General features: G+C 45.2%; 1 protein-coding gene across 1 annotated transcript in view; it reads left to right on the forward strand.

Moving 5' to 3' along the window:
- The window catches only part of LOC138537061 (IgGFc-binding protein-like), a 198,609-nt gene that overhangs the window by 13,507 nt on the left and 165,619 nt on the right, over positions 1–19,483 (forward strand). Inside the window, exon 4 of the mRNA XM_069641427.1 lies at positions 16,329–16,488. Within this exon, the coding sequence (XP_069497528.1) occupies positions 16,329–16,488 (160 nt within the window). The remainder of the gene's footprint in view (positions 1–16,328; positions 16,489–19,483) is intronic.

Below are 19,483 nucleotides of genomic sequence, written 5' to 3' on the forward strand. Positions count from 1 at the left end.
ATGCCTTGTGAGTAGTCAGAAGGTGCAAGTGCAGCGAGAAGAGGGGAAGTGGGGGGGGTAAGTGCTGGAAAGTCTGTGCTCGTGGGTGAGCAGCAGATGAAGTGCATCGTATCGTAAGTGTTATGCGGCCTGGAGCGGTTCGGAATGCCAGGGCAGGTCCCCGAAAGATACATAAAGGCCCTGGCCACCAATCACAGTGACTCTGAAATTAGCAGAGGAGGGAAGAAGGGAAGGAGGAAGTGAAGGAGAAAGTCGTGAGGAGCTTCCGGAATTTGAGGAAGTCCTGCTCAAGAGGAAGGGGGCTGGAGGAGGCTGTTCCATAAGAGTGAGCCAGCTGAAGAAAGTGTTCAGCCTCCAACCCCCCCCTTAGCAAAGAGCTTACACACCAGAGAGTTGGTGCCAGAGGACCGCAGAGGTCTAGAGGGAGAGTATTAAACACATTTACTAGACCAGAGAGAATTTCCATTTTAAAAATGTAGGTCCTATAGTTTAACTTGGTTAATGTAAATATAAATAGGTATTTCTATGGCACACATCTGCACTCTAACTTGTTTAGTGCTGGTAGCTCCCCTGGGGGTTGCAGTTCATAGCCTGTGTTCGTGGATGGAAGTGTGCACGATATGCCCAAGAGCTATGTTGACCATCTGGGTCACGCATGCTGCGTGAGAGTCAATGCATTCCTCTGGTCGTGCTATTGCATTCTTGTTACTATTTTGAATGCAGAACTGTGCATTTGAGAATGATGTTAAAAATATGAATGCAAAAAAAAGCCAATGATGTAATGCACATGGGAGAAATATGCTGATCCATCCAGCCTGACAGATCCCTCAGGGAAGCCTTGGCACCAGACGAGGTCGATATGTGAAATATCTCCTGTTTAAGAGATGCACCTGATTTTGGGTTTTGACCCCATTAGCAGGAACACCGCTTGGTTTGACAGGGTGGTATTGCTTCCACATAAAATGGTGGCAATGGAGATGGCGGTACTACAGTTTATAGTAATAAGACAATTCCGCAGTGAAGCTCAATGGGACTTAAGAATGGCTGATAAATGTACCCGGTAATCATGGCGACCATCTACTTTTACCACCAGCGGTGTTGTGACTTCTGTTTGGCAGTGTTATCACTGCTCTTGCCACAGAACTCTTCATGCGACTCTTAGCATTCGTGGGTGTAAGATTCGTAATAACCAGGCATCTGTCCAGACCACGGTCATGCAGCACTGCCACTGTGGCTATGCACACCTGGCCCACAGAGCAGAGCCTGCTTATGACCCCTGGACATTCAGACGTGTTTTATGCACCTACAGATATTGCAATTGCTATACGAATGCAGCCTGGGGGCCACGAGAGCTATAGGCCAGATGTCTTGGTGGTGGCAGGTGCCACTAAAACACCAGCAACACATCCACCTAAGCAATGGATGTACCCAAAAGTGTACGACTGGGCATTAACCACTAGCTTGCATTATTTTAGGCAGAACCAGTTGCTGAGTCATATGTACAGGCTTGTAGGCTCGAGGCACGTGCCAGCCAGGCACTTGTGGCTGAATCTTCTGCAGCCCTACTGCACCTATAGAACCTAACCTATAGGGGCAATGTATTATATACAGGAGAGGGCATCCAGCCTGCACTTCCTGGGAAGAGGTGCGTTCTAGTGACATAGTCTGTGATGATCATCTCAGACGCCCAAGAGGTTAGTCCTGACAGCCAAGCTTTGCCACACTGTAGACTTCAAGGAGCATCCATTTGCCTTTCTGCATTACTTTTCCCTGGTGTGCCAACGTTTGGAGCACTTACAATCTGGAAAACATAGAAACAGCATCCCGCCACCCCCTAACTGAAACAGACGTCTGTAAGGAAACCCGATTTCATTGGAGGTGCCCCTGGAATGCCCATCTCCCCCTAGTAATCAGAGACCTACAGAGGGCTAGACAATGTTAGAACCTGCCGAAACCCTAAAGACCCTTCTGGTCACAAGTTTCCCATAGGTTTATGAAAGCCTATCGTTGACGTCACCTGCAAGCTTCAGCTTCCTTTTGAAAGTAGAGTCCCAGTTTCGGGAGAATAGGTCCTGAGACTTACCTAAAGTCAACACATGTGGCAGTACCCATTGATTGGGTCGACACCGAATGTTTGAAAGGCTGCATCCCAGTTGCTGAGGCCTAGTTTCCCCTCTCAGTTTCACATTTCCCATAGAAAAGGAGGGTCTGTTCAGTAAATGCTAGGAAGAGTGTTTGGAGCACAATGATGATGCCTAGAATCCGCAATAAGGTCTATGAGAAGGGCTGAAAGATTGTCAGCCCATCTAAGACCAGAGCTGACAGTGAAGCTCTGCCAACCTATGTGGATAGAAGAACCAATCAAGCATTCGAGGAACCTGCATCAGCCCGGAATGAAATACATAGCATGCTGGGGGAGGAGGTGAGCTGAGCAGAAATATAATGCAAGCTGGTGGAGGGGGTGAGCTGAGAAGCACTATAATGCATGCTGGGGGAGGAGGTGAGCTGAGCAGCAATATAATGCATGCTTGGGGAGGAAGTGAGCTGAACAGCACTATAATGCATGCTGGGGGAGGAGGTGAGCTGAGCAGCACTTAATGCATGCTGGGGGAGGAGGTGAGCTGAGCAGCAATATAATGCATGCTTGGGGAGGAAGTGAGCTGAACAGCACTATAATGCAAGCTGGTGGAGGAGGTGAGCTGAGCAGCAATATAATGCATGCTTGGGGAGGAAGTGAGCTGAACAGCAATATAATGCATGCTGAGGGAGGAAGTGAGCTGAACAGCAATATGATGCATGCTGGGGGAGGAGGTGAGCTGAGCAGCAATATAATGCATGCTGGGGGAGGAGGTGAGCTGAGCAGCAATAGAATGCATGCAGGTGGAGGAGGTGAGCTGAGCAGCAATATAATGCATGCTGGTGGAGGAGGTGAGATGAGCAGCAATTTAATGCATGCTGGGGAGGAGGTGAGCTGAACAGCAATATAATGCATGCTGGTGGAGGAGGTGATCTGAGCAGCAATATAATGCATGCTTGGGGAGGAAGTGAGCTGAACAGCACTATAATGCAAGCTGGTGGAGGAGGTGAGCTGAGCAGCAATATAATGCATGCTTGGGGAGGAAGTGAGCTGAACAGCAATATAATGCATGCTGAGGGAGGAAGTGAGCTGAACATCAATATGATGCATGCTGGGGGAGGAGGTGAGCTGAGCAGCAATATAATGCATGCTGGGGGAGGAGGTGAGCTGAGCAGCAATATAATGCATGCAGGTGGAGGAGGTGAGCTGAGCAGCAATATAATGCATGCTGGTGGAGGAGGTGAGATGAGCAGCAATTTAATGCATGCTGGGGAGGAGGTGAGCTGAACAGCAATATAATGCAGGCATGTGGAGGGGGTGAAATGAGAAGCAATATAATGCATGCAGGTGGAGGATGCAGGTGGAGGAGGTGAACTGAGTAGCAATATAGTGCATGTAGGTGGAGCAGGTGAGCTTAGCAGCAATATAATGCATGCTGGTGGAGCAGGTGAACTGAGCAGCAATATAATGCATGCAGGTGGAGGAGGTGAACTGAGCAGCAATATAATGCATGCAGTTGGAGGAGGTGAACTGAGCAGCAATTTAATGCATGCAGGTGGAGGAGGTGAGCTGAGCAGCAATATAATGCATGCTGAGGGAGGAAGTGAGCTGAACAGCAATATGATGCATGCTGGGGAAGGAGGTGAGCTGAGCAGCAATATAATGCATGCTGGGGGAGGAGGAGAGCTGAGCAGCAATATAATGCATGCAGGTGGAGGAGGTGAGCTGAGCAGCAATATAATGCATGCTGGTGGAGGAGGTGAGATGAGCAGCAATTTAATGCATGCTGGGGAGGAGGTGAGCTGAACAGCAATATAATGCATGCTGGTGGAGGAGGTGATCTGAGCAGCAATATAATGCATGCTTGGGGAGGAAGTGAGCTGAACAGCACTATAATGCAAGCTGGTGGAGGAGGTGAGCTGAGCAGCAATATAATGCATGCTTGGGGAGGAAGTGAGCTGAACAGCAATATAATGCATGCTGAGGGAGGAAGTGAGCTGAACAGCAATATGATGCATGCTGGGGGAGGAGGTGAGCTGAGCAGCAATATAATGCATGCTGGGGGAGGAGGTGAGCTGAGCAGCAATATAATGCATGCAGGTGGAGGAGGTGAGCTGAGCAGCAATATAATACATGCTGGTGGAGGAGGTGAGATGAGCAGCAATTTAATGCATGCTGGGGAGGAGGTGAGCTGAACAGCAATATAATGCATGCATGTGGAGGAGGTGAAATGAGAAGCAATATAATGCATGCAGGTGGAGGAGGTGAACTGAATAGCAATATAATGCATGTAGGTGGAGCAGGTGAGCTTAGCAGCAATATAATGCATGCTGGTGGAGCAGGTGAACTGAGCAGCACTATAATGCATGCAGGTGGAGGAGGTGAGCTGAGCAGCAATATAATGCATGCTGGTGGAGCAGGTGAACTGAGCAGCAATATAATGCATGCAGGTGGAGGAGGTGAACTGAGCAGCAATATAATGCATGCAGGTGGAGGAGGTGAACTGAGCAGCAATATAATGCATGCTAGGGGAGAGGGTGAGCTTAGAAGGAATACAATGGCGCCTCTTACTCTACCCACTGGTCGCTTGGAAAGCAACTCTGATTCCCCTGGCCTACATGGCTTCCCTTTGGCACCTCACTAGGCTTTCCTTAATCCTGCTTGTTGCCCCAAATGAATGATAAAGACATAAGACAAGATCACCTTATGAGACAGTGTGATCACAATCATTTGTATGAGGATGTGTGTTTCAGTGTTGTATAACATGCATGTTTATGTGGTTGTGTGTTTGCGTGTGCATGCTTTAACGTCCATGAGGGCGTCCTTGTGTGAGTTGTTGAGGGTGGACATGTGATTCAGGCATGTGCGTGTGTGTTTATGTTTCTTTAATGAATTGTGTTTTTGGGTGCACAAATGAAACAATCATTTACAATGAAAATTTAAAGGTATTTAAAAAGTTTAGAAAAGGGGGAATAGATAGAGGAAAATGCTCGATAAGTGAGAAGTGAAATATGGCAAGCATAGGAGAATGCATGAACATGGAGAGTCAGGCAATTCCAGGGTGTAGGTGCAAGTAGGGTGAGAGAACGGAAGTGAGCATGTGTGCAGAGGGGATGAGGGAATGGAACATGAAATCCTTGAAATTGGAGACACGATTGGCCTGGGATCCAATGAAGTGAGGCTGGTGAGGGAAGTATAGAAGAAAGTGGAGAGAAGATGAATGGGCAAGGAAATGCTAGAGTGAGTCACAGTAAGATCATAAACACATGCAGGGAAACCAATAAGAACAGCAGAGCAATGGTCAAATCATGAAAAGATAATAAGGGTTAAAGGTCATAGGTCTGAAAACAAAGGACAGATTGTGGATGCTGTTGCAAAGATGAACTTGGGTGGTACGAGAGAGATGAAGAGAAAAAGAGAGTGAGGCCTCACAGATGGCTCCAAGGGTGAGATCTGACGGAGAGGAAGGTGAGAAGCAGGACAAGAAACTGAAGTGGGAATAAACCAAAAGGAGAAAAGTGGGAAAATAAAGAATTTCAGTTTTGGGATGATTCAGAAGCAAGGCGTGTGCAAACATCCACAACTGGATAGTCGAGAGATATGTTGGAATGGTTAAGAGGTAAAGAAAAAAGATGGCGAATAGAACAATATTTGACAACATCAGCATGGAAATGGCAGAACAGTAGGAAAGAGTTGGAGATTCCAGAGACAGATATGCGGTAAAAGGAGACAGGTAAGGGGCAAAGAACAGAGCCTGAAAAAACTGTACTGAAGAGGAAGAGAAGAGGAAGATTGTCCAGTCCACAGAGTATTATTATTGTATTGTTTTTTTACATATTATTTATTTACAACTTTGTTTCCTTGTTTGCCACTTCCTGGCAGAGGGTGCCTGGCTTCCATCGTACACCGAGGCTCGTACTCGGCGAACAGCAGGGACGTCATTTAGGACGACCTCTGAGGTCTCTCTTGTGACCTCTGTGTCTCCCTTGCTACTTCTAAAAAAAAAAGATTTTTAAATTCATTTTTTTTTTTTTGGGAATGTAAGCTCCTGGGCTGTGGCCAGCACCATGTGGCTCTTTACTTCTGGAGTGGCTGGCTTTCTTGTTCAGGCCCCTTGAAAAAAGAAGAAAAATAAGAATAAATGTGCCACAAGTCTAACACTTTCATCACTGACCCTAATTAAGAAAGAATAGGAATACCAAATAATGTGTCTTTCTGGAATTCTCTCCAATAATTGCTAGGCTCAATAAAGGTTTATTTCAGGCACACTTCAGTGGGTGAGTCACTGATTTAGTCTGTTCTTAAATGCCTCAACTCAGCCTTTCATCCTTCTGAGGTCGATAAATGAGTACCAACATAGGTTGGGTGATATTGGGTGTATATTATTTCTATATAAAGCGCTTAAGTGTAAGTGCTATATAATAACCCATCATTATCATTTGGCCATGGACGTCTGCTTGCATTCACAGTAATTTGGTAATATGGGCCAATACAGACTGATTTTATTGATACATATGGCTATTCATTTTTGTATGAAATATACATCAAATTATAGTGATATCGTAACCATATTTTTAGTAGTGTACAATGCTATGTGATGCTACTTCCTGTTTTGCCAATGGATGAAAGGTTGTGTTCCATCGCTTCCCGCGATATCACTTTGGGGTGGGGTCAAATGACATCACTTCTTGTGATGTCATCAGGGGTCAAGGGTTGTGTTATGTCACTTCCGCTACCCCTGACATTTTGGTGAAATGACGTCCCTGGCGAACAGGTCTTTGTTTATTTTCTAACCGCACTCCAGACACGCAGGGCAGTTTCTGCTCACTGCTTACCTGCAGTGGAAGTGGATTGGCCATAGTGGAGCTTTTTGCTCCTTAGTTCTGACTTGCAACGGACGACAATGTACGGCCTTGCCACACTACTTTAAAGTTTTTCTTGATTTCTTGATTTGTATTTGTCCTGGCTCACGATTTCTTTTCCTTTGAAGCACCGGGCTAATACCCGGGCTGCGGTGCATGACTGGGCGCCACTCACCCGCATGCACGCTATTTGGTAGCAAGTATAATTGTTTTTAATATCATTTTTTTTAACTTGATCTTTATTTACAACTTTGTTTCCTTGTATGCCTGTCCCTGGCAGTAGTTTTCTGGTCTCGAGGCTTGTACACGGCATACAGGTCTTTCTTTATTTTCTAACCACATTCATGATACAAGGGGCAGTCTGTCCTCACTGGTTACTTGCAGTGGGATCAGAATGGCTCTGGTAAATACACTGACGGTCAAATGTGCAGACTTGCCAGACAGCGCAGCAGCGGGATAGAGCCCCTCACACTGAAGTTGCACCAGTTGTCCGGGGTCAGAACGGGCTAACCAAGCATGGACACTCGGAAGGTAAGCATTATACCAGGGGGAGCGTTACTTGATCTTCACCCCCCAGGCACTGTGCTGCCTGATAAATGTATAACTAACCCACTGGTTACTAACACTGGCGCGCAGGCGGAAGACAGATTATTGGCAGCAGTTTTAGTGCATTCCCGTTGACTAGTTGCCCATGCCTCCTGTAGTTGCCCATGCCTCCTGTATAAATGAGCTTTTGTTTGCAGGCTCGTTTGATGTTGTATTTTTCACTGAGACTTGGCTGCATGAAACAGCTTCTCCTGTCCTTTCTCCGGCCATCCCTGACGGCTATAGTATTATTCATTGTGATCGTTGCTCCGCCCATCCGGGTGGCGGTGTTGCCATTATATAAATAAAACTGACCTGAAATTCTTTCTTTTACCTTCGGAACATAAGTTGAAGATGGAAGGACTTTTGCTTCTATTCATTTCTTCAGCATCAGTTGTGTGGCATTTTCTCTTGGTATATAGGCCACCTGGCCCCTGTGTTACTTTTCTGAATCCTTTTCTGGGTTTGGTGGCTGCTCTTCAGGTCAAGTGTATGAATTTGGTGGTGTTAGGTGATTTTAATATGCAATTTAACACCCGCTGTTGCCAGCTTTAGCTCAGTTCCATTAGGCCATGCTGGATCTGGGGCTCTTTCAGTTTATATCTGAGCCCACCCACGTTAAGTGGGGTACTCTTGATTTTATATTTTCTGCTGCTGCTAGCTTTTCGTTCACTTGTGGCCAACCAGTGATCTAATCAAATAATAGCTGTGTACCCTTTCAAATATTAGGACCAATAGCAATGGTTAAACCTTCTCTGGAAACGTCATGGAGGTGAAACAGGCGGATTGTGGATTTCAGCTGCTGCCATCACTGAATATGGGCAAATGTAGGCGCTCCCCCCCCCTGACTAACTTGTCCTCACTCTCTCTCTTACATTGCATGAGGTAGCAGACCAGTTAGCTTAAACATGTACGTACGCGAAGGCGTCTTTCCGACTCGTGGTTACGGTATTACTGAAAGCCTCCTGACGGCTATTAGGCAGGCAGGGCGCAAATGACGCAGTTGTTACTGTCCTATAGAAAAGGACAGCGTATAAGGGAATACCATCAGGACATTCAGACTGCAAAACAAGTGTTCTTCACTCATAAAATTGAGCAAGCCCTCAATCAGTCTAAAGAACTTTTTTCAGTGGTGTAAGCATTTTCTTATTTTAGCCATCTGTCTCCAGGGTATCTTCCCTTCCCAGCATTATCCAACTCCCTTTTAGATTTCTTTATTACTAAAGTGTCAGATATTCTGAAAACCACACATTGTTGTAGGACTATTCCCCTCGCCCTGCTGTCTATTGAATCTGCTATAAAGGTCTTGGCCAATTTTCCAGAATTCCCAGAGGATGAGGTTATACAGGCAGTGTTTCAGCTTAAGTCCGCTGCTCCCTCGGACCTGATTACAATGGCTGCTCTTAAAAAAGGTCTTGGGACGATAGCTCAGTTGCAACGTGCTCGCCTTGGAAGCAAGACGACACAGAGCAACACAGGTTCGACCCCTGGGTCAGCGCTTGGAAACCTCTGGGTATTAAGCGCGTTATAAATAACCTATCATATCATAAAGCAATCATGCTTGTTATACTTCCCTGGGTGACTGGAGCTGTGAATCTATCCAAGTAGAACTGAAGCAGGCAACTGTCATTTCTCTTTTGAATAAACTATCTTTGGATACTTAAGAGTTGGCTAACTACCGTCCTATTTCACTCCTCCCCTTCCTTATGGAACTTCTTTAATCCCTGGTGTCCCCTCTTTTGTCTTCTTTCCTGAAAGCATCTCCTTTCAGTGTGGGGTTTCGACCAGGTCAGGGCACGGAGAGTGTCCTGGTGTCTGTGGCCGACAATTTGACTTTGCTGGTTGACTGGGGAGGAGTGGGGCTCTGATATTTTATTAGATTTTTCAGCAGCCTTTGACACTGGCGACCACTCAATCCTGCTATCCCGGCTTACATTGGCAAGCCTTGCCGGGGATGTCCTGGCCTGGTTCACCTCTTTCTTGACCGACAGAAACTATCTCTTCTGCTATCATCTTTCCTTCCTTCTTCACGTGCACTAGCTTGTGGTGTTCCTCATGGCTCTGCACTGTCACCTATGTTTTTTAACATCTTTGTGCAGCTGCTGGTTCGCCTCATCCGCTCCCACGGATTCCGGTGTTACTCGTATGCCGACGACACCCAGATACTAGTTTGCTTAGATCTGGACCAAGCTAAAGTGTCGTCAGGGCTGTGTGAGTGCCTGCATGCTGTCGAAGAGTGGATGAGTGCGAACTGGCTTAAGCTGAATGGTGACTAGACAGAAGTCCCTGTGGTGGGTTCTCCTTCTGGGTCGGCCATGTGGACATCTTCGTGTGGCCCCATGCTCAGGGACCTTCGTATCTCAGTGACAACTGTTAAAAATCTTGGAGTTCTTCTATCGTCCTCACTTTCTATGGCTCTGCAGGTGAGTGTGGTATGTGAAACAGTTTGGGGTTAAAAGATTGAGTTACAAATGTTCGAGGGAGAGAAGACCAAAGATTATTTTTTCAAAATAACCTTCGATCTTTTTTCCCCTGAACATTTCTGACTTGGCCAAACCCCTGCCCACACCCCTGCCCACACCCCTTCCCACACCTCAATACACCCCCACTCCCACCCCCTACTTACCTTGCCTGCGACTCGCTTGTCCCTGCAAAACCTGTTCCCTTTCACTTCCGTGATCCGGAACCGGCACCGCAGGGTCCTTTCCTTTTTTTTTTTTTTTTTCGGGACAGCTGCGGGGCACACCCCCACATCCCCCGCTAACAATATAGTGAGCCAAGGTGCGGGGGACACCCCCGCAGCACCCAGCACTGAATGCATTGTTTGGTTGAACTTTTCAGGCATTCAGAATTTTCAAAAAGCCAAAGTTCTGCCAAATCACGCATTCAAACAATTTGTATCCATCTTTTTGGGTGAACCCTGTAAAACAGAGCACTTTCTTCTTAGAGTGCTCCGAAGGGTGCTCTCCTTTCTCACTGGCCATTTGCATCCACTCGTGGTATCTTCTCCTATCACCAGCCGTATTACTATTGCAATGCCCTTTATCTGGCTCAACCAGTTGGCATGATTCACCGCCTGCAGCAACTGCACAATCTTGCAGCTAGGGTGGCTACTAATGTACCTTATGGAACACATATCAGTCCTCTTCTCCGGGGCCTGCATTGGCTCCTGGTTTGTTTTGTTTTTTTATTTATATAACGCGCAAAGCCCTGAATCATCTAGGCGCTTGGTATAAGAATATGGTTACAGTAAGTGCAGTAAAACAGTTACATACCTGGTGTACATAAGCCAGGGAAGTGCAGTCATAGAATAGATACATTAACAAGCTCACCTCTTGTTGCAGGGAACTACATCAGGTACATATAGTCATAGTAGGTACATAGACATATATACTTGGGCAGGCTTGCCTCATGTTACGTGGAACTACATCAGGCACATAAAGTCATAATAGGTATAAGGAATATATAGCTGGGTAATCTCACCTCCTGTTACGGGGAGCTACATCAGGTACACATAGTCATGATAGGTACAAACGCATATATACTTGGGCAGGCTCACCTCATGTTATGGGGAACTACATTGGGTACATATAGTCATAATAGGTATGAAGGAATGTACACTTGGGCAATCTCACCTCATGTTACGGGGAGCTACATCAGGTACATATAGGCATAATAAGTACAAAGGGATATATACTTGGGCAAGCTCACCTCACGTTATGGGGAACTACATCAGGTACATATGGTCATAATAGGTGCACAGGTATATACATTTAGGCAGGCTCACCTCATGTTGTGGTGAGCTACATCGGGTACATATAGTCATAATAGGTACAGGGGAATATGTACTTGGGCAAAGCTCACCTCATGTTGCGGGGAGCTACATCAGGTACATATAGTCATAATGGGTACAAAAGCAAATATACTTGGGTAGGCTCGCCTCATGTTACGGGGAACTGCATCAGGTACATATGGTCATAATAGGTATGAATGAGTATATACTTAGGCAGGCTCACCTCATGTTACGGGGAGCGACCAAGGGGTTGGGTGGAGGTGCATACATAGACACAGGCGTCCAAGGGGTGGGTGGGGGTGTATACATACAGACAGGCGACCAAGGGGGCGGGTGGGGGTGCATGCATACACACAGGCAAAGTGTAACATGGTCTGCCATATCCTACCATGCTTCTCCCTGGACCACTCTGTAACCAGGTCCTACGAACCACACTGAAATGTATCATATTTACATGCTTGTATGTGCAACAATCTGTAAACACTGTTGAACTTAAAGAATTAGAACCCAGTTACCCGAGGGTTCGGTAGCGCCTTACAAATAAACAAACTAAACTAAACAGGCGACCAAGGGAATGGGTGGAGGTACATACATACACATAGGCGACCAAGGGGGTTGGTGGGGGTGCATACATAAACACAGGAGATGCAGCGTACCATGGTGGACAGTGGTAGACAGGGCCTTAGGATCGGGCCTTTGGTGGAAGGGTGGGCCAAGCCTGCCGGCTTTCACATTGGCCATTATCATGGGGTGTCTAACCAATTGAGGGCATCAACAGGAGCAAAGGCAAAAGCTCTCATGGCCAAACATTGTGGGCGGCCATGATGGAATGGCCAAGAAACAAATGCAAACATGAAATAAACACGGCTGACTCCGGCAAGGGCCAACGAAATGCAGAGATAGAGCAGGGCTTGCATTTAACAGCAAAGTAATGCTGCTTAGGCACAAAGTAGTAGTCTAGGAAGATGAAAGTTCAAAACTCACGCTCGATCGTGAGCGAGTTCGTGATAAGCCCCCAGGCTTACCTTGCTGCATGGTGTTAAGAAAGGCAGCACCGATTCTCCAGATGGAGGAGGGAGAGGGACAGGATCACTAGCATCTCCTAGCATTGCTAAGCCAAAGAATCAAGTTGAAATATTTCTGCTTGGTTCATCAGGCCTTCCATCGTCAAGGGGCTACATATCTTAGAGATACATTTTGCCATTATATCCCCAGCCGCCTGCTTCACTCTGGTAAATACAATTTGGTAGTGATCCCCAAGCGTTGGCTCTCACGAGTTGGGGGACAGGCCTTCCCCTATGCAGCTAGTAAGCTCTGGAATGGTCTACCCTCTGAACTCAGGGGGATGGAGAACCATCTTCAATTAAGGCATCTCTTGAAAACATTTATCGGGGGGATGGAGAACCATCTTCAATTAAGGCATCTCTTGAAAACATTTATTTTCCTTTAAGTTGTGGAATGGCTCTTACATTGCTCAAACCTCGCACCAAGATGCCTTGGGGTGATAGTGTGTGTTATAAATAGGAGTAACATAACATAAAAGAGTAGGTCGGGTCAGAAAGGTAAGATGAAAACAAGTGAAGAACAGTACCTGAAAGTCCCAAAGAGAAAGGAATAAAGGTGTAGAGTAAGGTTAATACAACCGGAGGAAACCAGCTAAGCGATCTAATAGAACATGCAACGATGACTGCTTATAATGGCCTGCTTGTCTGAGGAAGTGGGCACACTAGCAGCATTAATGTGTTTTACAATGCCATGATGACATATATTGGCATCAAGAAAATGTATATTACCGTGGAAATAGGGGTATATTTATCAGACTCTCCAGCTTATAGCGATTTTGCGATCCTGCAAAATGCCGCGAAAACAGCCGTTTTGTGCAAAATGCCGCAAAAAAGATTTTTATTTTTTACTTTTTCTTTAAAGTAATCTGCAAACATTTCTGTTTTCAAAAAAAATAATACTCAGGGTGCCAGGTTCTCAACTTTCTTTTTTACACAAGAAATGAAATCACTTGCACCCCAAAAAAGTGCAGTCCAATCCACAAGGCACACATGAATGGGCACATTTTATATGTGCGCCCATTCAGATGGCCTTTTTCAACTCCTTCATCAAATAAAGTGGCGTTTCTGTCAATTTAAAAGCACATTCCTCATTACCAAGCAAGATGCACTTTTAAATGTGCAGAAATTGTAGGCAACCCTAGGCGCACGGGATGTGGGGCTGCCACTGCATGACAGGGTCTTTCCTGACCCTGTCATGCATTTCTTTTAAGGTATGAACCGCTGCTGAGTCGCTTGCATTTCTGTTCCTCAAACAAGATAAAAATGCATTTTTTGGGTCACATTTTACAGCGGCAGGCACCTGGAGTGCCTGTCGCTGTGAAAGGCGCTGGGAGCTTGCAGAACACTGTCGGGAGAGCGATTCTATTCAAAGTACTGCCCATTTTGATTACAACAATCTATCGAATGTTACAATTTGACCAATTTCATCCAGTACTATTCGATCGAATTTTATAAATACTGAACATGTGTTGCGGGGGTGTCAACCGCTCCCCATGTTCAGTATTTTTGGTCTAGGGTGGTTGCAGAAGTGTTTTCCCCTTTTTCCTCAAAATTGGAGGCAGGGACAGAAAAAAAAGAAAATAACGAAAAAGGAACCCTGCGGAGTCGGATCCGACCCATGTTAGAGGGACGGATCAGGCACCACAGGGTGGCAGGGGAAGCGTCAGCGACCAAGCAGTTAAGTAGGGGAGAGGGTGGGGTGGTGGTGAAAGGTACATTTTGGGTTGTTTGGCTGAAGTGCAAATAAATTTGCAGCAAAATTGACTACGGTCAATTCCGCCGCAAATAATTACACTTCGGTCAAACAACCCAGAACACCATTCAAGGCAGCTGGCCAGCACACAATTTGCGCTACAGCTCAAGCCTGTGGAAATGCGCCGGTCACCTTTGAGAATAAGGTGACCTGCTCATTTCCAAAATGGGTTGTCTAAAAATAGCCTATCCTCCATTCTTTTTTTAAATGCCCCATTATTTGAGGAACTGGGTTAAAATCTACATTTAAAAAAAAATGTAAAAATGGTTACACTATGAGAGAGAGGGAGAGTGATGGGTGAGATGTGAAGTGATAGGCAAGAAAGCAGAGGGAGAGCAGTGGGTCAGAGGAGGAAGCGCTGCACAAGAGAGCAAAGGAAGCAATGATGTGGTGGCCAGAAATCTGAGAGCGAGCAGAGGTACAGAAAGTAGGGGGAGCGTGTGGTCAGTGAACCAGAAAGCAGAGAGGAAGCGGTTGGCCAGAAAGAGGCAGTGAGCTGCAGATTGGGAAAAAGGATGAGGGAAGAGTGCGATAGAATGGGAGAAAAGATGCAAGATGCAGAAGCAGCACAAAAGAATGAAGGACTGTATATTGCGGGAGGAATTGTAGAGTGTAAGGTGTGAGTTGGGAGTATGATTTGGAGTGTGGTAGGGGCTGGGCAGTGCAAATTGTGACTTGACAGTGTGACATAGCACGTGAGTATTTGTATGACAGAGTGAGAGGTTAACGAATGTAAGTTATGATGGAGAGTTGGTGAGATGTGTGTTGGTGAGAGAGGTGTGTGGGTGTTTGGGGGATTGGAGAACATAGAAGGCGAATATTTTCAGCATTACAATTGATAATGATCAATTTAGTTAATACTATTAAATAGACATGAACATTAAACTAGAAATGTAGCCAAATCAAACACTGTTCTGCCAAGCCAGAGACCTCTTCCTATTAAATTAATACAAAAGATACATAATAATGATACCCTGGCTTTCTTGTAGCCTTGCACTCTGCCTATTTCCTGCAGTGTGGCAATCTTACACCCTCCAGTTAATACAAAATGTCCTGCAAAAATGCCGCAATAAATAAAGGTTTGTGCCGCAAAATTTGCCATTTCATGCCGCAAAATTTGCCATTTCATGCCGCAAAATCCTGGAGGGTCTGATTTATGGGCATATACAGCCTGAAAAAAAAATGTTTTAAAAGGCACTGCTGCCATAGATTGTAGATACTGCATTAGTTTCCATGAGCTTTACTGTGGAAGCACTGGCATAATGTTTGGCTTCCATCATGATATTGTACTATACAAGCTTATTTCTACTCATTATTTCAAGAGACTTTATCACTATACTCAATCACTCACTGGCACACTCATATAGTGGAATAATTAGCACGCCTTCAGTGAAAATACTAACCTACTACTACCAACCTTGAAACATTTAAAACACAAGTTCTCCCTCAGGATTCCCTATTCCCTGACAATCAAAGCTACCCCTGTCATTGAGCAACAGCATCCCTTTACCCTTTCCTTTACCACCCCTACCCTGCAGTGTCTAGGAAGCTCTAATATATGTGCAGACAAATCAAGACCAGCCCTGATGGTATAGATCTGCTGGTTTCTGCTGAAAGGCTATTCTCAGGACCCGACCAGGAACCTGTGTATGAAGCACTTGGAGGGGCTACACTCAATCCTTGTTCTACATCAGTGCTGTGACATATGAAGTCACGGCTGCCTGTTTCCCCCCTTTCCCACATGATTTGGTAGTGATAAACAATCATACAATCACGTTATTTAGTAGAACCTTATTTTAGAAGGTTTGGTAATCTAGAAAAGCAACATGATTTCGAGTTAGGATGCTTAAGTGTAAACATAAAATTAGAAATAAATACATCCTTTGAACTATGATTGCATCCACTTTTTGTTTTGTGTTGCATAATTATTTTCACGTGTCACAATTGTGTTGTTTCTTTACTATCCGTGGAGATCCTGTAGTGTGTAAACACTGTATTTCTACATTTTGGTGACATGAATGCATGGATTATTTTTCTTTATTTCCCTGTCTTATTATTGAACACAGGCAAAAACATTTACTAAACAGTCATTTCACCGTTCCCCTATGATCTAACTTGGAAAATATTCAAAACCATGCTGATGGTCCATAGCCTGGCATGCGCACTGTAATTGGTGTCTTTGTTCCATCCACAGGCTGGGTTCAACAGTGGAGGCTCGACTGACTTTTTTAGTATCCCAGGGTCACGGACAGCAGATATTGTCAATGTTGCATCGACAAGTAATGTTCAGAACCCTGGAGTTTGGGCCTTCCGAGTAGACACTTTCCAAAGTGCAGGTGGCTGTGTGTTCAATGGTGAGACTCTTTTAATTTGTACAGATATGGAAGGTTTTAAGGTGTGGATGGTGTATGCAAATTGACACTTTTAAAACATATCTTTATGACACATAGAGGACTCCACCACAATCACCTCTTCTGCTGATCCTGACAATCATATCCAGGGTAGTAGGTTTTGATGTTTGATGTTCAACTGCACAAAATCAGAGGTCAATTCCATTGACAGCATACATGACCTGTCATTGTCTTCAGAATGTAATCCAAGAGGAGTTCTCCAAAAAAGATATGGAGAGGGAAGGACCACAACAAATACATTTATTCAAATTCCTCAACACATCAACACAGAGTGCTATTTTGTCACGAGGCACCATATACTATCCTTGTAGCGGGAACCATAAATAACTCTGTAAGTCTATTATTCCTAAATGTCACCCGCTACCCCCATCCATTCCAGCATTTGGTCTTCCTATGTTAGAATAGTTTTTATTGAGTGTGCACACATTCTGTACCTGACAATTATCAACAGCTCCTTAACTCAAGGCAATGTCTCCTTAACCCACAAGACCCTGACCCACACATTCTCCCACTTCTCAAGAAACCAACAATGGACCCTCAGGACCTCAGCAACTACCGCCCAATCATACATCTTCCCTTCAAAACTAAGACCCTTGAGAAAGCACACACAAATTCTTCAACACGTTGAAGCAAACACCCTCTTTCAGTCCTACCAATCTGGCTTCAGTCCCAGGTGCAGTACAAAAACAGCTGCCATCAAGGTGATTGATGATGCCCTTAAAATTTTAAATTCTTGGTGATGGCCATCTTTGCCTCCTGGGTCTCCATGACGTCTCAGCAGCATTCCCCACAGTAGACCAACAGATACTCACTGACAATCAACATCACTGCATAGGTATCAGCAAGCTCATCCTCATCTGGTTCAAATCCTACTTTGCTAATCGCCACCAGTTTGTGCCAATAGATTCTTCCAGATCACCAACTATACCCATCACCTGTGGAGTCCCGCAAGGATCCATCCTCTTCTTCCGTGGTCTTCTGTCTTCACGTGGAACAACTCTAAACCCTCCCAGCTGCTCAGAACATCCACATCAATCAACATCCAGAAGATGGACAGCTCTACCTCAAGATATCCTCCATTGAAGAAATCCAAAGGTTCAAGGCCGCATACACAATGGTCTAGTCGTTGATGTTCAGTGATTACTTGTAGCTCAACCTCCACAAGACTGAATTCCTAATGCTGACTAGCAACACCGAACAACATGAAATCCAGACCTGTCTCTCTTCTATGGACATGGACGGCTTTCCACCCCAGCTGACAACCTGCCCCAAGTCCCTTGAGTTTGCCATTGATAGACACCTCTCCTCTAAACAGCTCAGAGCAAGGAAGCCGCAAACAGCTTTGTATCATCTTTCTCTCCTTTGGAAAATCAAGCCCTTCATCCCAGAAAACAACTTCAGACGTGTTGTCCAAGCCTCCATTCTCTCCCACCTGGATGGTGGCAATGCCCTTTTGGAAGGTCTTTCAGTATCTAACCTGGGACCCCTGAATGCTACGGTGTGACTCATCAAGGGATTCCGCTAATTCAGCCACATCACCCTGACCCTCATTGAACTGCACTAGCTCCCGTTGCAAACTTGTATCATCTTCAAAACCTGCTACATCATCTACAAGGCTGTGACACTGAAGTCCCCAAGCTACCTGACTGAAAACACAGCATCTCTGGAGGCCTATGAGCCACCAGATGTAAGGACATGTACAGACTTGAACTCCACCCGTGCAGAAGGGAAATAACCAGAAGACAAGCTTTCTCTGTCTACTCCCAAGACTCTGGAACCCCTGCCCATTCTACATAAGACTTGTCCCGTTGCTTCTACAGTTCTGGAAGGAATGTAATACCCTCATCTTCAAGGGCTGGCTGCTCCCTAACATCTAGGTCCACACACACTCCACTCTCCACCCAACCTTAGACTGGGTGATCTACTTCGTACTGTTTCCTCACCTGGTTGCTTGTAGATGACTTGCTGCCAAATTGCCCTGCCTCCCCCTCTTATGTTGTTAACTCCCATTTCCCTTTTTTATCTGCTTCTCTCTCCGGGTCCTTGCCTGTATGACTTTTAAGCACTCTGTACTTTTCCAAAGCTATGTCGATGCTAAGAAAAAGAATAATAATAATAATAATAATAATAATAATAATAATAATAATAATAATAATAACAATAATTAAAATAATAATAATACAAATAAACAGCCTATCATCTTCCAATTTTTAATTGCTCCCTAAACTACCCTGGCAACCATATTTATTTATTTTTATTTATTTGCATTTGTAAAGCGCTCAACTGCCCTCAGGCATCGTGGCACTGTTAAGAAGGCTTATCTAGTTACATAAGTGCTTGTGAGGAGTCTTGGTTACATAAGTGCTAGCAAAGACATACAGTTTACCTGACCCCCTTTTGAAGGGCGGCATCAGCATACAATACAGAAAGTCAATCTAGATGGCACAGACATGATGCACAGCCCCATCTTGAAGGGCGGCAGCAGCATACAATGCAGAAAGTCAATCTAGATGGCACAGACATGATGCACAGCCCCATCTTGAAGGGCGGCAGCAGCATACAATGCAGAAAGTCAATCTAGATGGCACAGACATGATGCACAGCCCCATCTTGAAGGGCGGCAGCAGCATAAAATGCAGCAAGGTCATAATTAGTGGGCAGATACTTAGTGCCAGCCACATATTGCATGGTAGCAACTGCACATATATGCGAGTCATAATCAGATAGGATGTATATGGTGTCAGTCACATGATGCATGGCGGCAGCAGGACATATACATGCAGGGTCTTAGTCAGAGAGCAGAACATGGTGCCAGCCACTTGTTGCATGGCTGCAAACTACGCATGTAAGCTGTTCATAAATAGGTAAAGTACATGGAAACTGCTGTTGTTACATCTAATCACTCTTCATACAAGCAGGTGAGAAATCTACATGTACA

Source organism: Ambystoma mexicanum, chromosome 1p (genome assembly GCF_040938575.1).
Source record: "Ambystoma mexicanum isolate Mex_15411 chromosome 1p, UKY_AmexF1_1, whole genome shotgun sequence".
Lineage (NCBI taxonomy): Eukaryota > Metazoa > Chordata > Amphibia > Caudata > Ambystomatidae > Ambystoma > Ambystoma mexicanum.